This window comes from Poromitra crassiceps (genome assembly GCF_964638095.1).
Source record: "Poromitra crassiceps genome assembly, chromosome: 16".
Taxonomy (NCBI): Eukaryota; Metazoa; Chordata; class Actinopteri; order Beryciformes; family Melamphaidae; genus Poromitra; species Poromitra crassiceps.
In genome coordinates, this window is record NC_139645.1 from 10,589,202 (window position 1) to 10,609,502 (window position 20,301).

At 47.6% G+C, this 20,301-nt stretch overlaps 1 protein-coding gene across 1 annotated transcript in view; it reads right to left on the bottom strand.

Annotated features, from left to right (window-relative positions):
- Positions 1 to 2,200: 2,200 nt before the first annotated feature.
- Positions 2,201 to 20,301, bottom strand: part of LOC310790869 (C-myc promoter-binding protein-like) — a gene marked incomplete at its 3' end in the record, with an annotated part of 114,135 nt that continues 96,034 nt past the window's right edge. The window contains exons 23-35 of the mRNA XM_083652575.1: positions 18,390 to 19,344; positions 18,047 to 18,218; positions 17,069 to 17,288; positions 13,800 to 13,903; positions 12,999 to 13,174; positions 12,202 to 12,369; positions 11,481 to 11,661; positions 10,341 to 10,595; positions 9,387 to 9,504; positions 6,837 to 6,863; positions 3,956 to 4,118; positions 2,454 to 2,518; positions 2,201 to 2,337 (exon numbers count right to left, since the gene is read on the bottom strand). Of these exons, the coding sequence (XP_083508701.1) occupies positions 2,201 to 2,337; positions 2,454 to 2,518; positions 3,956 to 4,118; positions 6,837 to 6,863; positions 9,387 to 9,504; positions 10,341 to 10,595; positions 11,481 to 11,661; positions 12,202 to 12,369; positions 12,999 to 13,174; positions 13,800 to 13,903; positions 17,069 to 17,288; positions 18,047 to 18,218; positions 18,390 to 19,344 (2,741 nt within the window). The remainder of the gene's footprint in view (positions 2,338 to 2,453; positions 2,519 to 3,955; positions 4,119 to 6,836; positions 6,864 to 9,386; positions 9,505 to 10,340; positions 10,596 to 11,480; positions 11,662 to 12,201; positions 12,370 to 12,998; positions 13,175 to 13,799; positions 13,904 to 17,068; positions 17,289 to 18,046; positions 18,219 to 18,389; positions 19,345 to 20,301) is intronic.

Below are 20,301 nucleotides of genomic sequence, written 5' to 3' on the forward strand. Positions count from 1 at the left end.
TGTGTCAGTAATGATGAGCATGGACCTCCAGTCCTCCAGGAGCAGCCTGACTGTGACGCTGTTGATGCAGGACAATAGCTCACTGTCATCAGTAAGATCTAAAGCTGCAGCTCCTCAGGGTGGTGAGCGGGTTTATCCCACAGCGGTTTCGCCCCAAACTCAGCATAAGCAAAGTACCAGGAGAGACGTGAGTTACGGTAATACTGATATTTGCTACTGCAACTAACAGACATATTGTTCTAGTGGTGTCCATGATGTTAAAAACAGAATAAACGTTCACAACAAGGTACTACAATATTTAAAACAAAAGGAAAAATGCGTTGTAAACAAATGCAATTGACATTTTTGCAACAAACATTCCAGTTCAAATGAAAGAAGCAAAAGGTGGAGCACTACTGTAACTTTGTAGCACAGGATTATATTCTGATACTAAACTAACATTAAGGCACCCTAAAAACATTCTAAGTGGTTTTACACATTTAAATGATGTATAAAAAAAACAAAAAAAAAAACATACAGCACAGAAACATAACCATTGTTTACAACAGACAATAAACATATACTGCGATATACTTTACACATTGCTTGACCACAATAACCAGCGGCTGGTCCTGGCTCCACACGCCTGACATAGGACCATCGCTGTACGCGCCCACGTGAAAACACCTCGCCCCACACAGCAAAACAAAACAAGAGACACTCAAATAAATAAAGCTTAATTTGTATAAATAGAATTCAAGTTAAGTAAAATATTGCTAATATTAGTCTTTATATATTGACTATACAATATAAATGTTGCATAAAAAAAAATTAAACTGGTGTATACAGTACATTTGTATTGTATATGACAATTTACACAGGATTTCGTATGAAACCAAGCCAGCCTCAGCCGGTAACACTGTATGAGATGCTGCTGTATGAATATTCGGGCACAAACAGATCTCAGATCGTGAGATGCAGTTGGTAAAACTCCCTTTTTGTGGGTCAGGCTGCGTACAGCTGGCCTGGGATCAGTGCAAGCCGTGGGCTCCGCGCTCCGACATCTTCCAGAGCCTGAGGAAGCGGCGAGGAGAGCCCAACGCACAATTCACAGCCTTTCAGCAGGATCCCTGAGCTCGTCTTAAAGCCAAGACTCTGAGGAGAGCGGCTACAGGTAGGGCTCTCTCTGAGGAGAGCTGCTACAGGTAGGGCTCTCTCTGAGGAGAGCCGCTACAGGTAGGGCTCTCTCTGAGGAGAGCTGCTACAGGTAGGGCTCTCTGAGGAGAGCCGCTACAGGTAGGGCTCTCTGAGGAGAGCCGCTACAGGTAGGGCTCTCTCTGAGGAGAGCCACTACAGGTAGGGCTCTCTCTGAGGAGAGCCGCTACAGGTAGGGCTCTCTGAGGAGAGCCGCTACAGGTAGGGCTCTCTGAGGAGAGCCGCTACAGGTAGGGCTCTCTCTGAGGAGAGCCGCTACAGGTAGGGCTCTCTGAGGAGAGCCGCTACAGGTAGGGCTCTCTCTGAGGAGAGCCGCTACAGGTAGGGCTCTCTGAGGAGAGCCGCTACAGGTAGGGCTCTCTCTGAGGAGAGCCACTACAGGTAGGGCTCTCTGAGGAGAGCTGCTACAGGTAGGGCTCTCTCTGAGGAGAGCCGCTACAGGTAGAGCCCTCTGAGGAGAGCCGCTACAGGTAGAGCTCTCTGAGGAGAGCCGCTACAGGTAGGGCTCTCTCTGAAGAGAGCAGCTACAGGTAGGGCTCTCTGAGGAGAGCAGCTACAGGTAGGGCTCTCTCTGAAGAGAGCAGCTACAGGTAGGGCTCTCTGAGGAGAGCAGCTACAGGTAGGGCTCTCTGAGGAGAGCGGCTACAGGTAGGGCTCTCTCTGAGGAGAGCCGCTACAGGTAGGGCTCTCTGAGGAGAGCAGCTACAGGTAGGGCTCTCTCTGAGGAGAGTGGCTACAGGTAGGGCTCTCTGAGGAGAGCAGCTACAGGTAGGGCTCTCTCTGAGGAGAGCAGCTACAGGTAGGGCTCTCTCTGAAGAGAGCAGCTACAGGTAGGGCTCTCTCTGAAGAGAGCGGCTACAGGTAGGGCTCTCTGAGGAGAGCAGCTACAGGTAGGGCTCTCTCTGAGGAGAGCCGCTACAGGTAGGGCTCTCTCTGAAGAGAGCAGCTACAGGTAGGGCTCTCTGAGGAGAGCAGCTACAGGTAGGGCTCTCTCTGAGGAGAGCCGCTACAGGTAGGGCTCTCCGAACGTCCGGCGACACTCCATCACCCCGGTGCTGGGAGGACGGTCACAGTTGTGGGTCAGCTTCACCAGGCCGGGGGTGAGCCGGTCGTACGCCATCTTGTATTCACGGTCGAACGCGTCTGACAGAAGAGGGAGGGGGGGGGGGGGGGGGGAGGGGCATCTTTAGAATAGAACTGTCCCAAAAACTCATGTAGACAAGTTAACATGTTTAGCAGGAGACCAAAGCACAACTCACCGATGTCAATGTTATCTTTCCCCAGAGCCACCAGGGAGAGGAACAGTATGTCTCTGTACAAACTCCTGAGGGAGAGAGAGTCAAGATCAGCTGGTGAGACAACAGATAAGACAACCGACGACCCTCTGATCATTGACTGGACTGCATAATGCTTTGTTTGACTGAACACTAGGGGTGTCACGATACACTCAGTTCACGATACGATACATTACGATACACGATATTGGGTTCACGATAACGATACGATACGATATTTTAACAATTTATTTTGCGATCGATTTGTAAGTCGATCGCATTTCATTCACGGTGAAATTAATTTGAGTAATTTCACCATTTTCATCCTCCGTGTCTGTAACGTCCCTCGTCTGTTCAAACAAAGCAATGAAAAGGAGAGCGAGCATGCAATCAGATGCAGATCAGTGCCACCATGTTCAGCTTCTTTTTCTCACGATATGAGATTTCATCTCAACGATACATATTGTCACGTTTTGATATCGCGATATATTGTGGGACGATATATTGTGACATCCCTACTGAACACTCAATTCTGATTGGCCACTGAACACAGTTTCCCATCTGAATGCATCACTCTGCACTCCAGAAGCCTGATGGATCTTGTTGATCTCTGACTAAATGAACACCTTGTGCCAAAAGGATGTCACTCCTGAGTTAAGGTGCTCTTATGCTCGAGCAAGCTCCGTGGGGGTGGGGCCCCGCGAGTCTCCGTGAGTCACCGTGCAGACCTCGCGCTGGGGCAGATGCCATTATACTCAGAAAGTGATCAGCATGTATTGTGTGCATTGTACAATGGTGAAAACAGCCTGTGAAAAGTCGCAATGAAACGCTGTGCAGTACTGAGTGCGCTTTCACTCTCAAACGACCGCACATCAGCACATGAAGGACTCACCAAACTTGTTTTTACTGAAAGCCGTTTTTACTACTCAGCCCTGATAGCCTACTAGGCTACTCTGTGCTGCTTTTAATCTCTCTCAATAATGCTCTCAACACAACACATTTAGCCTACTTGGTGAAATGACTAAAAACGAACAGTTGCAAATCTAAGTTTATAGCCTACCACATGGGTCAAGAAATGTGGCGAAAACACAGCTCAGTGTTCAGGGCTCAATGGTTTAAATGCAGCCATGTTTGGAGAGAAGCTCGCGCTGTTAGAAAAAAAGTCAGGCAGAACGCGAGCGGCCGCTGGAGCTAGCGCTTAACCACGCCCAACAAATTTACGTAATTTGACGCGCCCGCCCCTCGCTCCACCCCCGCGCCCTTCACGGCAGGGTGAGCATAATTCAGCCTTTACTGTTGACATTTCTTTGGCACAGGGTGTAAATTGAGCTTCTAATAAAATCATTCCAAATCAATAATTCACGTCAAATGATTCATGCCTTTGGATAAGCAGTTGTGTAAAAAGCAGGGTAATGAGCAGTCAGTTCATGTTGTGGTTTGGACTCATCCGGTCAGTGTATTTTATAATAATGAGTGACTGATCTGACCTCTGCCTCTTGACCCCCAGCGTGTGTCCCAGCAGGGCCAGCAGCTGTCCCATGGGCCTCGACACGTCGTTCCTCTGGATGCTCTTCACCACGCTCTGCAGGAACTCCTCGCTGAACGCACGCTCCTCCTCCTGGACCGGCCGCGACAGAGGGTAGCCCACGTCTGCACGCACACGCGCACAAACGCAAACACACACACGCGCACACACGCGCAAACACACACACACACACACACACACACACACACACACAATGTTAACTCAGCAGGTTTTGGCTCGCCTGCTCTGATAAGTACTTAGGGCTGAATATCGCACAGGTTTTGATACAGCTGCCTCCAATTCAAACCTGACACTTTATTCAAAGCCTATGTTGAATAAAAAGCGTATTTACTACATAACTTTAATTATAGAAATAGGCTAAACCTTTTCGACTATCATATCATTTGGGCAGTACATTACATTTCCCAACTTAAAGACATTTGAACCCATACTGTATGTGTGAAAATGTTCACATTCAAGAACTAGTAAATAGCATCCGTTTTGAGTATTTAGATCAAGACTAGCAAGTGTTCATAAGCTTCCATATTTATTATGTATTGGATGAAGGACAATGTGATTCACCATCACCAAGTACCAAACTTTGGCACCAAATGTTTTGCCATATTGGTCAGTATCCAGCCCTACAAGTACTACAGTCAAATCCATCCTCATCATGTTTCATTAGTTACAAGTACAACAAATAAAAGGCAAGTACAAGTACACAGAGTGGAGGGAACCAGGCAGAACATTCAACCAGAGATGCAAACCCAGCCTCAAATACAGAGCTGGACTGTATTTGAGATCCGACGGCACAGAGACCAATCTGGGCACCCAGAGTTGATCAGTCTCACGAGTCGAGTCGACTACTCTGTGGCAGATGGACGATATTTCGGGGGTTTCCACTGTTGAGTGGGTGTCCGCGCCAACAGTTATTGTTTACAGTCCAATTGACGCGAGAATGGAGTTGGCTGTAGGTCCAGACGACATTTCGGCTAATAATAATAATAATAATAATAATAATAATAATAATAATAATAATAATAATAATAATAATAGCTGCATATGAGACGATGTCGGACTGTAAACAATGATGGAAGGGGCTCTACAGCGGACAGCGACAGCGAGACTGTGCATAGTCTAATGTAACTCGGCGCGTTGGCTGCGGTACACGTCCAAAACACTAGGTGGCTAGCTTGTGGTACACTTATGTCCGTTACATATGACGTTATCGTGTCGTTTACCAAGAACTTGCAATCATGTCGGTGGGGGGACATTTTATTGTCCCTCCATTTCAAAACTCATTCCGGTGAGCCTGCAGAAGGCTTTGCTAGATGAGGGACAAGCACTGTAAAATGAGGAAATGGCATTTCCTCATTCCTCACAACAACAAGTACATCAGCGGATATGTGTGCATGGCCCAAGGCAACGGCCAATCACAGCTCTCGTGCTGGTCATGTCACGTCTGTGTTGACGCCGCGGAGTCTCATTTTCGAGGAGCTGCACGCACCCTCCACCGAGCTGCGCTGATAGGACGGCCAGCTGCGGCGACCCCTTCGACGCAGTGAGCGCTGGCGATTTCGCGTGAGCATAATTTGCGCTTTAGTCGTCGGACTGATAGACTCTGGGTTCCCAGAATGCACAGAGACAAACACGCTGCATGTCAACAACAACGCTTCACAAAACACAGCAGCCCCTCTTGTCAGAGTCATCGTCCGACTGAAAAAAATTATTATTTTGACAGAAATATTGCAATTGTGATATAAACCGCGATTCATTTCATCACCTCTTTCTTGTTTGTTCATGTTTTAATTTTTTCTTAAGAAAAAAAGAAAATACATGTCAGTGTTCAGGATGTAATTGGTTTGATGAAGGTTTTTCACCAATATTGAACTTGATCCATGGACCAAAGGTGACCTGCAGGAGTTAAATAACTATCGTTCACAAGTGGAATTGAGCCCTGGTTAACAGCGTGGGAGTTCAAAATCGACCTTTCTGTGCTACATGCACCAGCACCACCAACTTCCATTGATGAACACTACTGTCAGTATCCATCAAGTGTATTGCACTACACTCTCTCCATTTTGCCAAATTGCAGCCTTTGCGATTTGCAAAAGTTCATATTGCGATTATGACCCCGACCTGCCCCCCCCCCCCCCCTCCCTCATTAAAAGATGGCTTTACCAGTAATCAACCCACTTTCTATCATAATCTGGGTAATGTAAGCACATGGGCAGTGTTTTACCTTCTGTGTTTTACCTTCTCTCTCTGTTTACCTCACAGAGAAAAATGCTCCTGCGGCTGCCTGCAGAAACTCCGCCCCCACCAGCTGAAAGTCATTAAGGCTCGTTAAGGCTCTCCGTGCCATTCTCCATGGATGTGCGCAGACTTAAAAAATAAAAATAAACAATAACAGCCGCCCTCGGAGCAGATTCCGCATCTCGAGCAGAACCTCCGTAGTTCCGTTATGACGCGGTGTGACGTAAAACGGATCGCTTTGCCAGAGGAGGAAGTGGGAGATCTCCGTGAGGAAAACAGACAGAGAGAAGGTAAACACTGCCCATGTGCTTATATTAGCCAGATTATTAATGATACAAAGTGGGTTGATTAGCGGTAAAGCCATCCTTTAAGTGTCCAGCTCTAGCCCACAGTCTCCGACACCGGCAGGGTCCGACTCTCCGCAGACCTGACTGACAACACGGCAAGGCATGAAGCAAGAGGCACAAAACACAGACACGCTGCAGCCAGGAGGAGGACAGAGCGACACACACGACTTTCCAAACAGCACAGTGAGAGCAGAGAGAGAGAGAGAGCAGCACAGACAACAGGAGAGAGAGAGCACTCACTCTCTAACAACAGAGTACAGTTAAGTCCTGGAAGACAGAGAGCAGACAGCCTGTTAACCTCCGCTCCTCCCTCTGGCGTTCAACAGTCCATCAAAAACATCCGAGCAGGAGCGTCTGTTCCTTCACCTCTCAGACTAATACAGCAGCGGTGTTGTCACGACAAACCAGAGTTTCAATAGCGCTTCGTCCAAATTTGAATTCGATACTGAATTTTAGAAATGTATGTTGTTGGATACTTTCACCAAATGTGTTCTGCAAGCTGAAATCCCGTTCCAATGTTTTGTGCAGTTTGTCTTGTGTAAGGAAGTCAAATATTGTGAGACGACATCACCTATATCAAATACTGAGAAGCAAAGGAAAGTAACTTATAATACACCCCCCTCCCCCCCAAAAAAGTAAATGACTTGAAAATGAAAACATTGGCAAAAATATGAAAGAGTAGAAAATAACTTCAAGCAATAATATCAAGTATAAGAGTTACCTCTAGAAGGCGTAAATGTGCTGATTGGTTAGTTAACTAAAGTATCATACTGTACCAACAGCTTTTTAAACGGTGCAGCCACTTCTATAAGTGATACGTGTGTCTGTCTGTCCATGTGTAGCATGCGATGTCCGTCCGTCTGTTTCCTAGCCTAAGCCCCTCCCCCCGCAAGCGAGAGAGAGAGTGTGCAGTTCGGTGGTCGAGCAAGGTCGAGAGTAGTCTCTCCCCAGACTCAAATATTACGTTGAATCGCTGCGCTCCGCATACTACATATTGTGAGTCTGTGCCAGTTCACAGCCACTGCTGGTTTTGAAGGCGGGTTGAAATTGAATGAGTGACAGGTCGTAGCACCGATGAGAGAGCGGTTCGAAGAATGGGCTGCGCCTCCCGTGTCGTCTGATCGCAAAGTCGTTACTGATTGGAGAGGACTGAAGCCATCACTGGCATATGACTGGCCAAGTGAACGTTTCCCTCCCATAACCAGCCCTCTGAGGGAAAGTGTCCCAGACCCAGAGAGAGCTCTGCAGCATGCAGTAACGTAGTGTATCAGCGTAAGAACTCTCATGGGTCTGGCGTTGAGACTAGGTCGAGCGTGACTGGAGAGAGAGAGAGAGAGAGAGAGAGAGAGAGCGGTGTGCCAGCAGTCCAGTTTCTGCACACGGTCAGCGTATAGACGCAGATATCAGCGCTGGTTTTCCTCCCGTCCAGTATGAAAAACAAACTCCATCACAGCGAACATGGAACCAAACTTTCAGTTTTCTCCTTATTCTTTCGCTGAGCCGAGTCGCGTGTTCTCATCTCAGCGCTGCGTTAGGTTCAAAACACTTTACTGTCACCTCCATCCTGTTGATTCAGGTGGTCTTTGTTAGCCGGGACAGCAGTTGATTTCATGCTGGGTTTGACGCTGTAAAGTTTTTAAACGCTGTAAACTAATTACACACAGCATGAGTAGAATGACGGAAAGACATGTACATGTGACTCTCAATGACACCGGTGTTCTTCTGCTTGAAAGGAGGAGGAGAAGAAGAAGGATTGGAGAATGGTGTCAGCTGGCTCCTGACAGGACTACCTATACCTACGGCTGAAAACATTCAAAGCATCCAAACGTCCTGAACTGGATCTCAGTCCACTAAACTGGTTGACCAGACTTGTTTCCAGGAGCCAAATATGGAACCATTTCACGGACAGAGTCAACAAAGACAGATACCAAACAACGGACTGCAAAGAGATTCAGGTCAAGACCAACCTCTTAGCGGGTTTCACATGCAAGAGAGAAAAGGGTGGAGAACCTCTTGGCACCACCAGGCAAACACATGACCTCCTTCTGTACAGGCTTCATCTCTGTAATATGATGTCAGCACAAACACCAAACGGACATGTGGATTTGAATAAGAAACTCAGCTGAAAGTTTAATACAGCGGAACAAAACAAAAATGTAAAAAAAGGCAGCCCAGACAGAGGAAAGGGGCAGTCCTCAGCGGCCTCACAGCCAACCAGGCAGCCCATACAGAGGAAAGGGGCGGTCCTCAGGGGCCTCACAGCCAACCAGGCAGCCCAGACAGAGGAAAGGGGCAGTCCTGGTGAGACCAGATCAAGCGTGACAACATACTGCCTGATGGTATTTCGTGTTGGCTGTGGTATCGTAGCAGTCTTGATTTTTTTATATATTAAACTTAGTATTGGCGTGTCAAATTCAAACATCTGGTATCGTGACAACAATAAGAGTGATAAGGCAGTTCCCTTCCTGTGCGTAGGCATGACTTCTCTAGGCCTTTTTTTTTTTCCCGTGTCAACACAATACAAACATGTTTTACCACATCATATATTTACTGTAAATTCACATCTGGTTTCATCATATTCCCACATCCTTCTCATTGCTATACATTGCATAGTTTGCAAGTTTGGACACACGAGACCTTTCTATATTTATTTATATATTTATACTATTTTCATACATTATATTTTAGAATAATAGCAAAGACATCAAAACGATGAAATAATACAAATGGATATTATTATGCAGCGACCAAAACACTATTCAGCAGATTAAAACTGAGAGCCTGACTCACTGTGTGTGTTCCAGAGGATGTAGAGTGGCTGGATGGGCTCCTGGTGCAGCTTCAGGTTGTCCCACAGGATCTGGATCAACACGTGTTTGCTGTCCTCTGACATCCAGTGACGAGGGACCTGCAGAGACCAGAGAGAGAGAGAGACACACACAGAGAGACAGAGAGAGAGACACACACAGAGAGACCAGAGAGAGAGACACACACACAGAGAGACAGAGAGAGAGAGAGCACATTAACACACTAATTTCTTAATTATTGTAATCCATTATCAGTTACTCTTTTAAATAAGAAGAAAGTTATTTTTATGTTGAAGTGTAGTGAAGAAAGTAAGCTTGACCCAAGAATGATCTATTAGGTGTAAAACGTGAATCTTTAAACCCAGGCGTCTTGGTAAAATCTGGTACATTATTATGACCCAGAGACCAGTTATCATATCAAGGTTGTGTAATAATCAGCCAACACTGTTACACAAAAACATCTCATTATCTGACATCTAATTATGAACACAAGATACAATCAGAGCATCACATTATCTCTGCTCCTTGTGCTCCTCAAGGATCTAGTGCAGGCAACATGCTGCTGATCCAAAGAACAATCTAAGTTTGATTGATTTCAATTAGATTCAGTGACACTTTTTTTTTTTTACCATTTAAAAAACAATAATTAATAATAACAGTAATTAAAAACAACAAACACACTTGGCACTGCAGCACAAGCCATGTTGCTGCAGCAGGCATCTGATGTGAGGAACACATAAGTACTGCAACTTATGAACTTTTGAATGAATGAATTAATGCATTTCTTTATTTGAACAACAGGTATATGGTGTGTGTGTGTGCGTGTGTGTGTGTGTGCGTGCGTGTGCGCATGCATGTGTATGCATGTGTGTGTGTGTGTGTGTGTGTGCATGTGTGTGTGTGTGTGTGTGCATGCATGCGTGTGTGCCTGTCGGACCTGGGAGCCCTTGTTGCAGTGCTCAGAGGTGAGGATGAGTCCGGGGAGGTTGCTGGGCAGGTCGAGGCGTCTGAAGTACCACAGCAGGTTCCAGTAGATGATGGGGTGATGGTCCACCACGCCCGGCGCCGTGATCACCGGGTCGCCCTCGTTCTCCAGCAGGCTCTCCAGCTCCTTCCACAGCACCAGCGGGCTCAGGTAGGGGACCGTCACCGGCTCGGGGTTATGGATCCGCCAGTCCATACTGAGCGGGTCCTGGAGGGTGGACGAGTTAGAGAGGTTCAAGTCAGTGAGAAGAAGGTGAAGGTGATCAATAACTCACAACGGACTAGATCAGTTTTGTGCCCGTTTTGGTTTCTCTATAAAAAAAAAAGACACGTGTAGTCCTAAAAGTGTTTGCTGAGCTGACAATATTCCATACAATGTTAGAAACATATTTTTTTTTATTTGTCATGCTGATGGTGAATGTACTTTTTCTGCGCCAAGGTTAGAAGAATAAACAATTACATTGATCATTATCGAGGTAAATGTGACAGTAGTAGTAGTGATACCTGTATGAATCCCCGTCACTAACATGAGTTTTCTACCAAAATCCAAGTAGACCACCTCCTCCGGGAGGTTACAGTAAATGCAATTTATGGACCTTGTTCAACCATGGCCGTCTAGTGTGTTCTAGTCTGATGTTCTCTGTGCAACCCACCACAGTGGTGAGTGAACCACACAGGAGCCACAGAGGAACAACCTCTTACTTTGAGCAGTCTGTCCAAGTAACCTGAGAGCAGGCCAAGTGAATCTGTGAGAAATTTACTAATTTCTGCTATTTACAGGAAAATGTTCTGATTATAGAGAAGGCTACCCACTTGAAATAAAATGACAAAAATCTGACAACAACTAAGATTAGTTTTTTCCACTACAATAGATTATTGGTTTATTATAACTTTACAACTTTGTTCAATCGTGACCTAAGCAACACATGGTGCTGCAGCCGGGACGAGAGGGTGGAGGGGCGATATTCGATATTGCGGAAAATATTGCCACATTTGCAAAATGTCACGATATTTAATATTCTCCAATATTTCCAAGAAGGTGTGCGCCACCTGTGCCAGCGCTAACCCCTCAGTGCTCAGGGGCAGGACTCACGCTGTGGTCGTTGAGGCGGCTGGGCAGGCTGCCGGAGGTGGGCACGCAGCAGCTCGGGCGGGGGGGGTTCTCCATGGGGCTGAAGGCGCTGACGCTGCGCACCATGGGAGCGCCGGGGGACAGCGCCCCCTGCCGCCGCTCCGTGGGGATGTCGATGCCCTGGGCCCGGCCCGACACGGTCCTGACGAGAGACGAGGACAACATGTGACACAAATAAACAGCCGCTACACACACATTGGCTTTGTCAGATTGTGTCACACTGCCGCTTTGTGTGTGTGTGTGTGTGTGTGTGTGTGTGTGTGTGTGTGTGTGTGTGTGTGTGCGTGTGTGTGTGCGTGTGTGTATGTGTGTGTGCGTGCGTGGCGACAGTAGGTTCCTGCTTCAAAGGCATTCTCTAATGAGGCAAACTGGAAGCTGCATGAAGATGAGAGCTACAACAAACATGCTTATGGATGTAGAAAATACTCAGTGATGCTGTAGATGTAAACACAAAACATATACCAAGATCCACTGGTGGAAAGATTACTGAAATGTCCTACTCCAGTAGAAGTACTGTTGCTTTTCTGATATGTTCCTTCAGTACAAGTCAAAGTACTGGCATAAAAATCTACTTCAGTAAAAGTAAAAAAGTGTCAAATGTCCTCTAAGTAAAAGCTCCTGAGCTACTCAACTCAAGAAGCACAGATTTATAGCATCAGTAAGTAACGAACAGAGCGGTTACCTTCCGTTCGCTGAGCCTTCCTGTGCCGTGGTCCTGGGGGAGGGGGGGGACACGGCGGTGGTGGGACAGGGGGTGGACAGCGTCGACGTCCCCGTGTCCAAACCTGTGGACGCCGAGTACGATGAGGTCACCGCCTCCTCGCCCGACGGACTGCCCTTCAGGAACAGCCTGGACAGAGAGACGGGAGATTTAAATACCAAAAGCCCAGGCAGGTGTTACAGGCCAGTGTTATTGTTTTTTGATTTGACAGTTGGCCTGTATCGCACAGCGGGGGTCAGACATGAACAAGGCTCAGGGAGAATATGCCTTTAAAGTTCTTAGGGGACTACTGTCCCCTGTGGGCCACCGTAGGTGATTCATGGATGCCACCGCAAGCAAATCCTTTTCATCTTCCCAGTGTGTTCTGGGAAAGATTTTTTGTCTTTTTCTTTTGACAAGCGAGTTCGCAGCCTGAAGCAGTAGGACATGTTGACACCATGCAGCCAGATGTAGAAGAACATTCCAACCAACACAAGCCACTGCAGCGACTGAAAATAAAACAATATGGTTTAACAAAATTCAAAAAATGAATGGGTAGAAGATGGACAGGTTGGGGACAGAGAGTCTTCTGTGAGGATGCTGCCCGTTTCCAGCAATAGGAATTGTTGCCCCTGAAAAGGACCAGAAATCCCCTGGAAATCAGATCAAGTGGGGGAAAACATGCCCTGTGTAAAATGAGTGAACTTCTTCGCCCCGTCACAACACAAAGATGTTTCCAGCATTGGAAGCAGTTCCGTGTTGTTGAGGCTGCAGTTTACCTGCCAGGTCCTCGCATGTCCCTGATCTCCACGTTGAGGAAGGGCAGGAAGGGGTTTCCGCAGAAGGGGCAGGTGGTGTTGAGGTTGGAGTCGTCGGCTGTCCAGCCGGCCATGATCTCCTCGTCGTACACCAGGCAGTCGCACGTCTTACAGCGCGAGCAGCTGGAGATCAGCAGCTGGAACACAACACAGTCAAGAGTCATGAGAGGAGAGGTTCCTCCAGGAGAACGAGAGACGGGGACCAATCCATATCTCCAAATTCAATGTGTCACGATATTTATATGTACAGTCTATGGTCACAATGCAACAACACAGCAAACCTTCTAGACCACAGCTTTTTTTTTCTGAATTCTGTCTTTAATCTCAGAATTCATAGATTAATATCAAGTCTAACTTTATTCAAATAGTTTGTTCACATGCCCTAATCTTATTCAGATTTGTTTTTAATTGTGTGTGGTGAGAAAGAAAAAAGATAGAAAGGAAAAAAAATCAGGGCACCCCATTTGAATTCCAGGTTGCGACCCCAAGGTTGGGAACCACTGCTTTAGGTACTTCTTCTCTCACTCAGAATGTCAAACTATAAGTGATGTGATGTATAGTTTTTGAGATATTAACGTTTGTTTGCCACAACCTTTCAGCTTTATTTCATACTAGTAAGTCAACTGCTGCAGTCTCAACAGACTCAACAAGGTGAAAACAATACCAGCGTTGCGGTCCCAGCTTGTAAAGATGCCTTTAATTTGCATGTCAACAGTTGTGTGTAAAGGTGTTTCTGGTGGAATATTCAGACTGTGCATTTACCTCCATGGCGTAGTTGTTGAAGATGCTGGTGTTGCTGGTGTAGCGTGAGGAGCCCAGGTCCGACTTTTCTGGCAGAGGGAAGCTGGGCGAAGAGGGGACGCACCCTGCAGCAGCACACAGTGTGACACAGTCCATACGTCAGCCACATACAGTATTTCTTATCACATTTTGGAAAATATATTGTATGTCTACTACGATACTACACACTGTTAGGGGACATTCACACCAAAAGTCCAACTTTTTTCAGTCAGAATGCTATGAAAATCATGTTGAGAGCGCTTCCATTGTGCACAAGACACAGCGCACGCACGGACCGTTTTTTTTGGCTTTGTTTTATTTTCCCCTGCAGTCGCGTGCAGTAGAGTTGAGCCCACAACGACCACACGGACGGTAGCCAGCTAGTTTTGTCTGTTTGATGTTGTTCACTGTCAACATGAAAGCCAGATTATTGTCAATTCTGGTAGCAGCGGAGGTTGAGGATACCTCGGGAGGAGTGGAAAAGACGAGCAGGGCGCTTTTCCTCGAATGTTCAACTTTTTTCAGCTTTAAAACGCCCACAGCGCTCCTCCAAAAACAGACGCCACCAGCGCTAAACGCCAGGTGCGTTCATTAAAAGAGGGGCACGTTTAGCGCGTCCTTACATAGAGAATGAATTGCAGAAAGACGCTGGCAGCTCTTAACACGTTAATTGCCAAGAACGAGTTGAGTCGTCAAACACAATCCAGCTGTTCACTGCCAACGACGAGTTGAGTCGTCAAAAAAATGATTATTTTTTTTTGACCGTGGGATGTGCATCTAACCCTTTTACATCTCTTATATAATTATTGGAGCCACCGAACGTTTACAACCCATTCCACCGACCCACTAAGTGGCAACAGTGCTCTCCTGACTAGAGGAAGGCAAGCATTTTTTTAACTTGTCACGCCATTCTCACCCCAGCCATTCTCATGAAAATGGATGGGGGAAAACGCTTTCGTTTTCGCGCTGATTGCTGGCGATGCGGGATTGCAAATTTACATAATAGATTACACGTGGAACACACTTTGAAACACGCAGCATAAATATGACCAGAATCGCAAAAGCTTCTCTCAACCAAAACTCCAAGAAGCGAGCGAGTCCATCCCGACTTCCTCAAACAGCGGCCGTGCAGACAGGCACAGGACAGCAGCAAAGCACTGAGGCTGGTGACAAGCTTGTGACGGCCGCTGCAGCCAAGAAGAACGCCCACGGAGGGAGGAGTTGAAGCAACTCTCCCTCTCGCTCTCTCCCTCTCTCTCTCTCTCTCTCTCTCTCTCTCGCTCTCTCTCTCTCCCTCCCTCCCTCTCTCTCTCTCTCCCTCTCCCCCTCTCACTAGGATTAAACCTAGTGCGTCTCCCTCCCGAGAGGGAGGGAGAGAGAGAGAGAGGGAGGGAGAGCGAGAGGGAGGGAGAGAGAGAGAGAGAGAGAGAGAGAGAGAGGGAGGGAGAGCGAGAGGGAGGGAGAGAGAGAGAGAGAGAGCGAGAGGGGGAGGGAGAGAGAGAGAGAGAGAGCCAAAAATGAATGGTTAAAGTGACTGTTCTATCGAATTTCACAAAAAGCCGTTTATCTCTGAATATTTTTTCTGACGCTAAAACCATGCTGTATTCAACTGCTAATGCTTACATAACTACTAACTCTACAAACTAACTATTTTAGACAGAGAAAGCACACATTCTATTAGTTCTTTTGAGATATTGTGTGTTCACAAAATCTTAGCAGAAAAGAATCCTCGGGTCTTGAAAGATGAGCCAGAATCCTCAAAAAACCCCTCTGGCAGAAGCTAACTACAGTAAAAAAAAAACGTCTGGCAGTGAATGTGTTAAAAACGCTTTGGGTGTGAATGGCCCCTTAACAGGGTGACAGGGATTTTCCTGGCTCAAAATGAGGCGGAGGTGAACTACAGCCCTACCAATATTGGATTTTTGAGTCCGATATGAATTTTAGTGGGGGGAAATTCACCGATTACCGATAGGTGGCCGATATAGTGATTTTTTTAAACTGGAATGATAATAGACGTTTTCTATGTGGATTGTTCACTGATTCGACTATGCAAAGGTACTCAGAAGGCTGCTTTCTTAAACAAATCACTTTAGTAAAGAATATTTAACATCACACTGTCAACAGATTGGTGTAATGCTACAATTGCAAATGGCAGAAATCCGCAGAGTGCAACGCTTGTTAGATAATAGTGTTTTCCATGAAGACACCTGTCAGTTTTGTCAAGAGCTGGAGATGGCATGACATGTAATTACGGGGTACGGTGGCTCAGTGGTAGAGCTGTCGCCTCACAGTTAGAAGGTCCTGAGTTCGATTCTCGCCTGGGACACTGTGAGCGCTGTGGTTGTGTACCCCCCCATATCTTCAGTGCCTACTGCCCAGGTGGGTTATCTCGTCGTAAGGGCCTTTCTCTCTGTGTGGAGTTTGCATGTTCTCCCCGTACCCCCCAGGGGGTTCCTCCATATATAACCCCCCCACTAAAAACATGCAGAAGATCAGATCGTCATCGTCATCGTCATCCGACCAGTGACGACAACATCCGAAGTTGGTCCCCGGGCGCTGTACGAGAAAGCGACCACTGCTGCTGGCCTGCCCCCCGGAGGAAAGGACATGCCTGGATGGGTTAAATGCAGAGGACACTTTTCACCGGCCACCGTCAGCATGAGTGTGTTGTGGCCGCATGCATGTATTGTGGTGTTCGTGTGACAATAAAAGACGGGCTTGTCCGTTACGAGAGTTTTTAATTGTCTTTGCAGGAAAAACCCTGAGTGACATTCTCGAGGTTTAGATCATGGATGTGTGCACCGTTGTATATTATATACAGGGGTGGAGGGTATTATTTATGTTTTTTACGCATTCTTTTTATGGGATATTTGATATTCCGTGTCTCATTGTTTGTCAGGAGAACACCAAGGCATGTTCCGAACAACTGAGTTGGTTTGGCAATAAAGTACTGAATAATTAATCTGACGACAACTTTCAAATCATCAAAATTAATTTTTCCACATTATTTTTAGTGGAAAGACAGCCTTAGTTGTGCAAACCATACTTATACAAATGATCCTATTGGAGACAACAAAACAAGTAATGTTAGAATATATATATATATTTTTTTTTACAATTTCGCCAGCTGTGACAAATCTACACAGACAAGCGAAATACGATTTTTCTCTTTGTTACATGGAGCAAAAACGTGAAACTATGATTAAAATGTGACACTCGTTGTGAGTGTTGTGAGATGAAGAGAGTCTCACCAGGCAGCAGCGGGGCAGCTCTGCCCAGGCTGCAGCCCATGGTGGGGCTCTCCAGACGGCTGCACAGCGGGCTCCTCCTGGGGCTCCTGCGGGGGCCGTTCCTCTGTGGGGAGATTAAGGAGACGTCCGACTCGCTGCGCTCCTCCTCATCCAGCAGGGAGGAGCAGTCTGGCTCGCCCATACCCAGGGAGGACACACTGAGACGGTCACTGTTACCGTCCTGGACCAGCAGGGGGCAGGAGAGTAGGACAGCATATTAACACTATGGATGGTAACTGATACAGATGTGTCTAATCAGAAAACTACACATCATTAGTAGGTCATGTTGAGCACGATCTATTACACCGAGTGCCTAGTCTATCAAGTATACTAATTCACATATGGGGTGCAAATTTAAACTTAAAGAAATTTAAACCGGCAATAAGTATGTTTCCTTGTATGCATTGAGGCTCTATAAGGCTCTAGTTTAGGCTATAGAATAGCAAGACTGTTATGTCCTGCCATAATCTGCTTTTGTGTGTCACGCTCTTCCTGATGCTTGTTCTATATCCTTCGGTTCTATGGCTGTTGTTGACCAGTTCAATCTAGGTCTCTGTACAGTCCTATGAGACATGCTGTGTAAAGGGCTGTAGAAATAAATGATGTTGAAGTTAAGGTCTTTACTGCTCCATAGCAGCATCTGTGATAGGAACTCACTTCCCAGCCTGTACTGTGTTTAGGAACAAAACACCCACCAATTCCAACCACAGTAAATCCCAATATATATTATCTCAATGGTCTGTCGCATGACAGAGCAAAATTACAAGATAACAGACTGTCAGGCACACAAAAGGCCAGAAGAGGGCAGCGGTGTCCCAACCTATTGCTTGGACCATGTTTATATGACTTGACCAATAACTCAAACGCCTCAATAGATGTGCTAAAGCAAAATGAGTGATGTGAATGCACCATCCCCTTTCCTTCCTGCAGGCTGTGTACCTTGGTGGGCGTGGTGTATGTGGCCAGGCGGGAGTACCAGCGGCTCGCCTTCTCCGCAACGCCTTTCCCAGCCGAGACCATGCTGCTCTTGAACACATCCAGGGTCGGCGTGAGCAGAGAGTCCAGGGCGAAGGAGGAGGAGGAGGGCGAGGGTGAGACCAGGGCCCCCTCTCTGTCCCGGGCCCCCCGCTCCCTGTAGGGGCTGGGTGAGGCCGGGCCCCCCTCTTTGTCCCGGGCCCCCCGCTCCCTGTAGGGGCTGGGTGAGGCCGGGCCCCCCTCTCTGTCCCGGGCCCCCCGCTCCCTGTAGGGGCTGGGTGAGGCCGGGCCCCCCTCTTTGTCCCGGGCCCCCTGCTCCCTGTGGGGGCTGGCCGTGGTGCTGGGCGTGGCGCTGGAGCGGCGGCAGGGCGGCGACGACCACAGGCGCGGGCGTGAGCCGGGCTGGGAGGGCGAGGGGGGGTGGTAGGTGCGGGAGCGCGGCACACCTCCGGCCCTGAGGGGGGAGCTGTGGGGCAGGCTGGCCCGGCGGGGGGCGGACAGCGAGGAGGAATAGGGGTGCAGCAGCAGCGGGCTGGCGGGCTCCTGCAGCTCCAGGCTGGGCGTGCGGCTGCTCAGCGGACTGCCCATGTGGTTCATGTAGAGCTCGATCTCGCGGGCCAGGTGGCGCGGGGCACCGGGCGTTCCGGGCTCGTCCCCCTCCGGGTCTTGGTCTTCGCGACGCTGCTCAGAGTGAGACTGGGCGGCCAGCAGGGACAGCGGGTCGAAGCCCGTCTCGATGCCGGTGCGCTTCGCAGTTCCTCTGGACGTCACGGCGCCAACGCCGCTGTAGCTGGCGCTACGGCCCACGGGGTTCTTACGCTGCTTGCTGGCTTGGCGCAGGCCGGCGCCGACCTCTGACCTCTCTCCGTCTAAATCCAGGTCCTCCAAATCAAAAATGTCGTCCGTATTACCTTTATCCTCATCGCTTGAGTCCCTTTCCTCAGCGTCCTCTTCTTCCTCTCTGTGCCCGTGGCTCGTGGCTGCGCCCGCGCTCGCCGGCGCCCCCTCGGGCCCGCCCAGCGCCAGCGAGCGCGGCCTCTTGGACTTGTATTTGGCAGCAGAGAGGATCTTGGCGTCGGCACCCAGCTGGCCTGCGATCCTGTCCGGGTCGCTCTCGCCCTGGCTCATGCCCAGGCCGAGCACCGTGCTCCCGCTGCCCCCTGCCTCCTCCACGCCGCTCCTGTGTCTCCTCACCAAACTGTTGGTCTGAACCTCCCCGATCTCCTCCAGGGAGGAGGTGAAGAGAAGACCTGCCACATGACCTGAGAGAGAGAGAGACAGAGAGAGAGAGAGAGAATGTGACAGACACAGAGAGAGATAATAATGAATGTATGTGAGTTCTGTTTTTTTTTTTAATTGGCTAAGGAGATATTTTGCTGATACACAGATACACAAGTGACATAAACACAGAAACAATAATTGTCAGTAGACAGTGAAAGCACAGCAACACACAAATGCCTGTGGGCGCACACACACACACACACACAAATACACACACAAATACATGGGAGGGGATGGAATTATTTTTCTGTTACTTAATTTATTTTTTTGTCACTTAATAATTTAATTGATTAATAATTTACATGCTTTGGCAATGTGTTTGTGAACTGGCATGCCAGGAAAGTGTAGCCACGGGTGTGTGTGTGCGCCACCCAAAGAGGCAGCTGGAACCAGCCCCCCCCCCCACCCCAACAACAACAAAAAAGAATCTGATACAGAATTAATTTTTAGTTAGACCTACTAGCTACTACTACATTTTGTTTGAAACTTAGGCTATTATGATCCAATTATAATAATTGTTAATTTTAAAATAAATTTGAAATTATTCTTTGTGAAAAAACATCATCATCCATCATGACCCGTGCTGCATATAATTACGCACACAGCAAAAGTCTGTTAATTGACTGTTTCCTGCAGTGAGAATCCTTGGATTCACCCTTTTTTTCCTCTTCAAAGTTTGCATTAGGAGGTCAGAGACACACACTGCCTGCATGGTGCTGCTGCCAGACACAAAATACATCCTCCTCCACTACAATGCAAATACATCAGGATTTCTGCTCTTGGCCTATGGGCCTCCAGTAGTAGTGATCTATTCTAATAATTATCTATTCTATTGTACAGTAAGTTGTATTTGATAAACCTATGCAAAGAATAAAATAATCAAAGAATGGGTTATGTTGTAGGCAAGCGTAGGCCTACAGTATTATGGAGAGTATAAT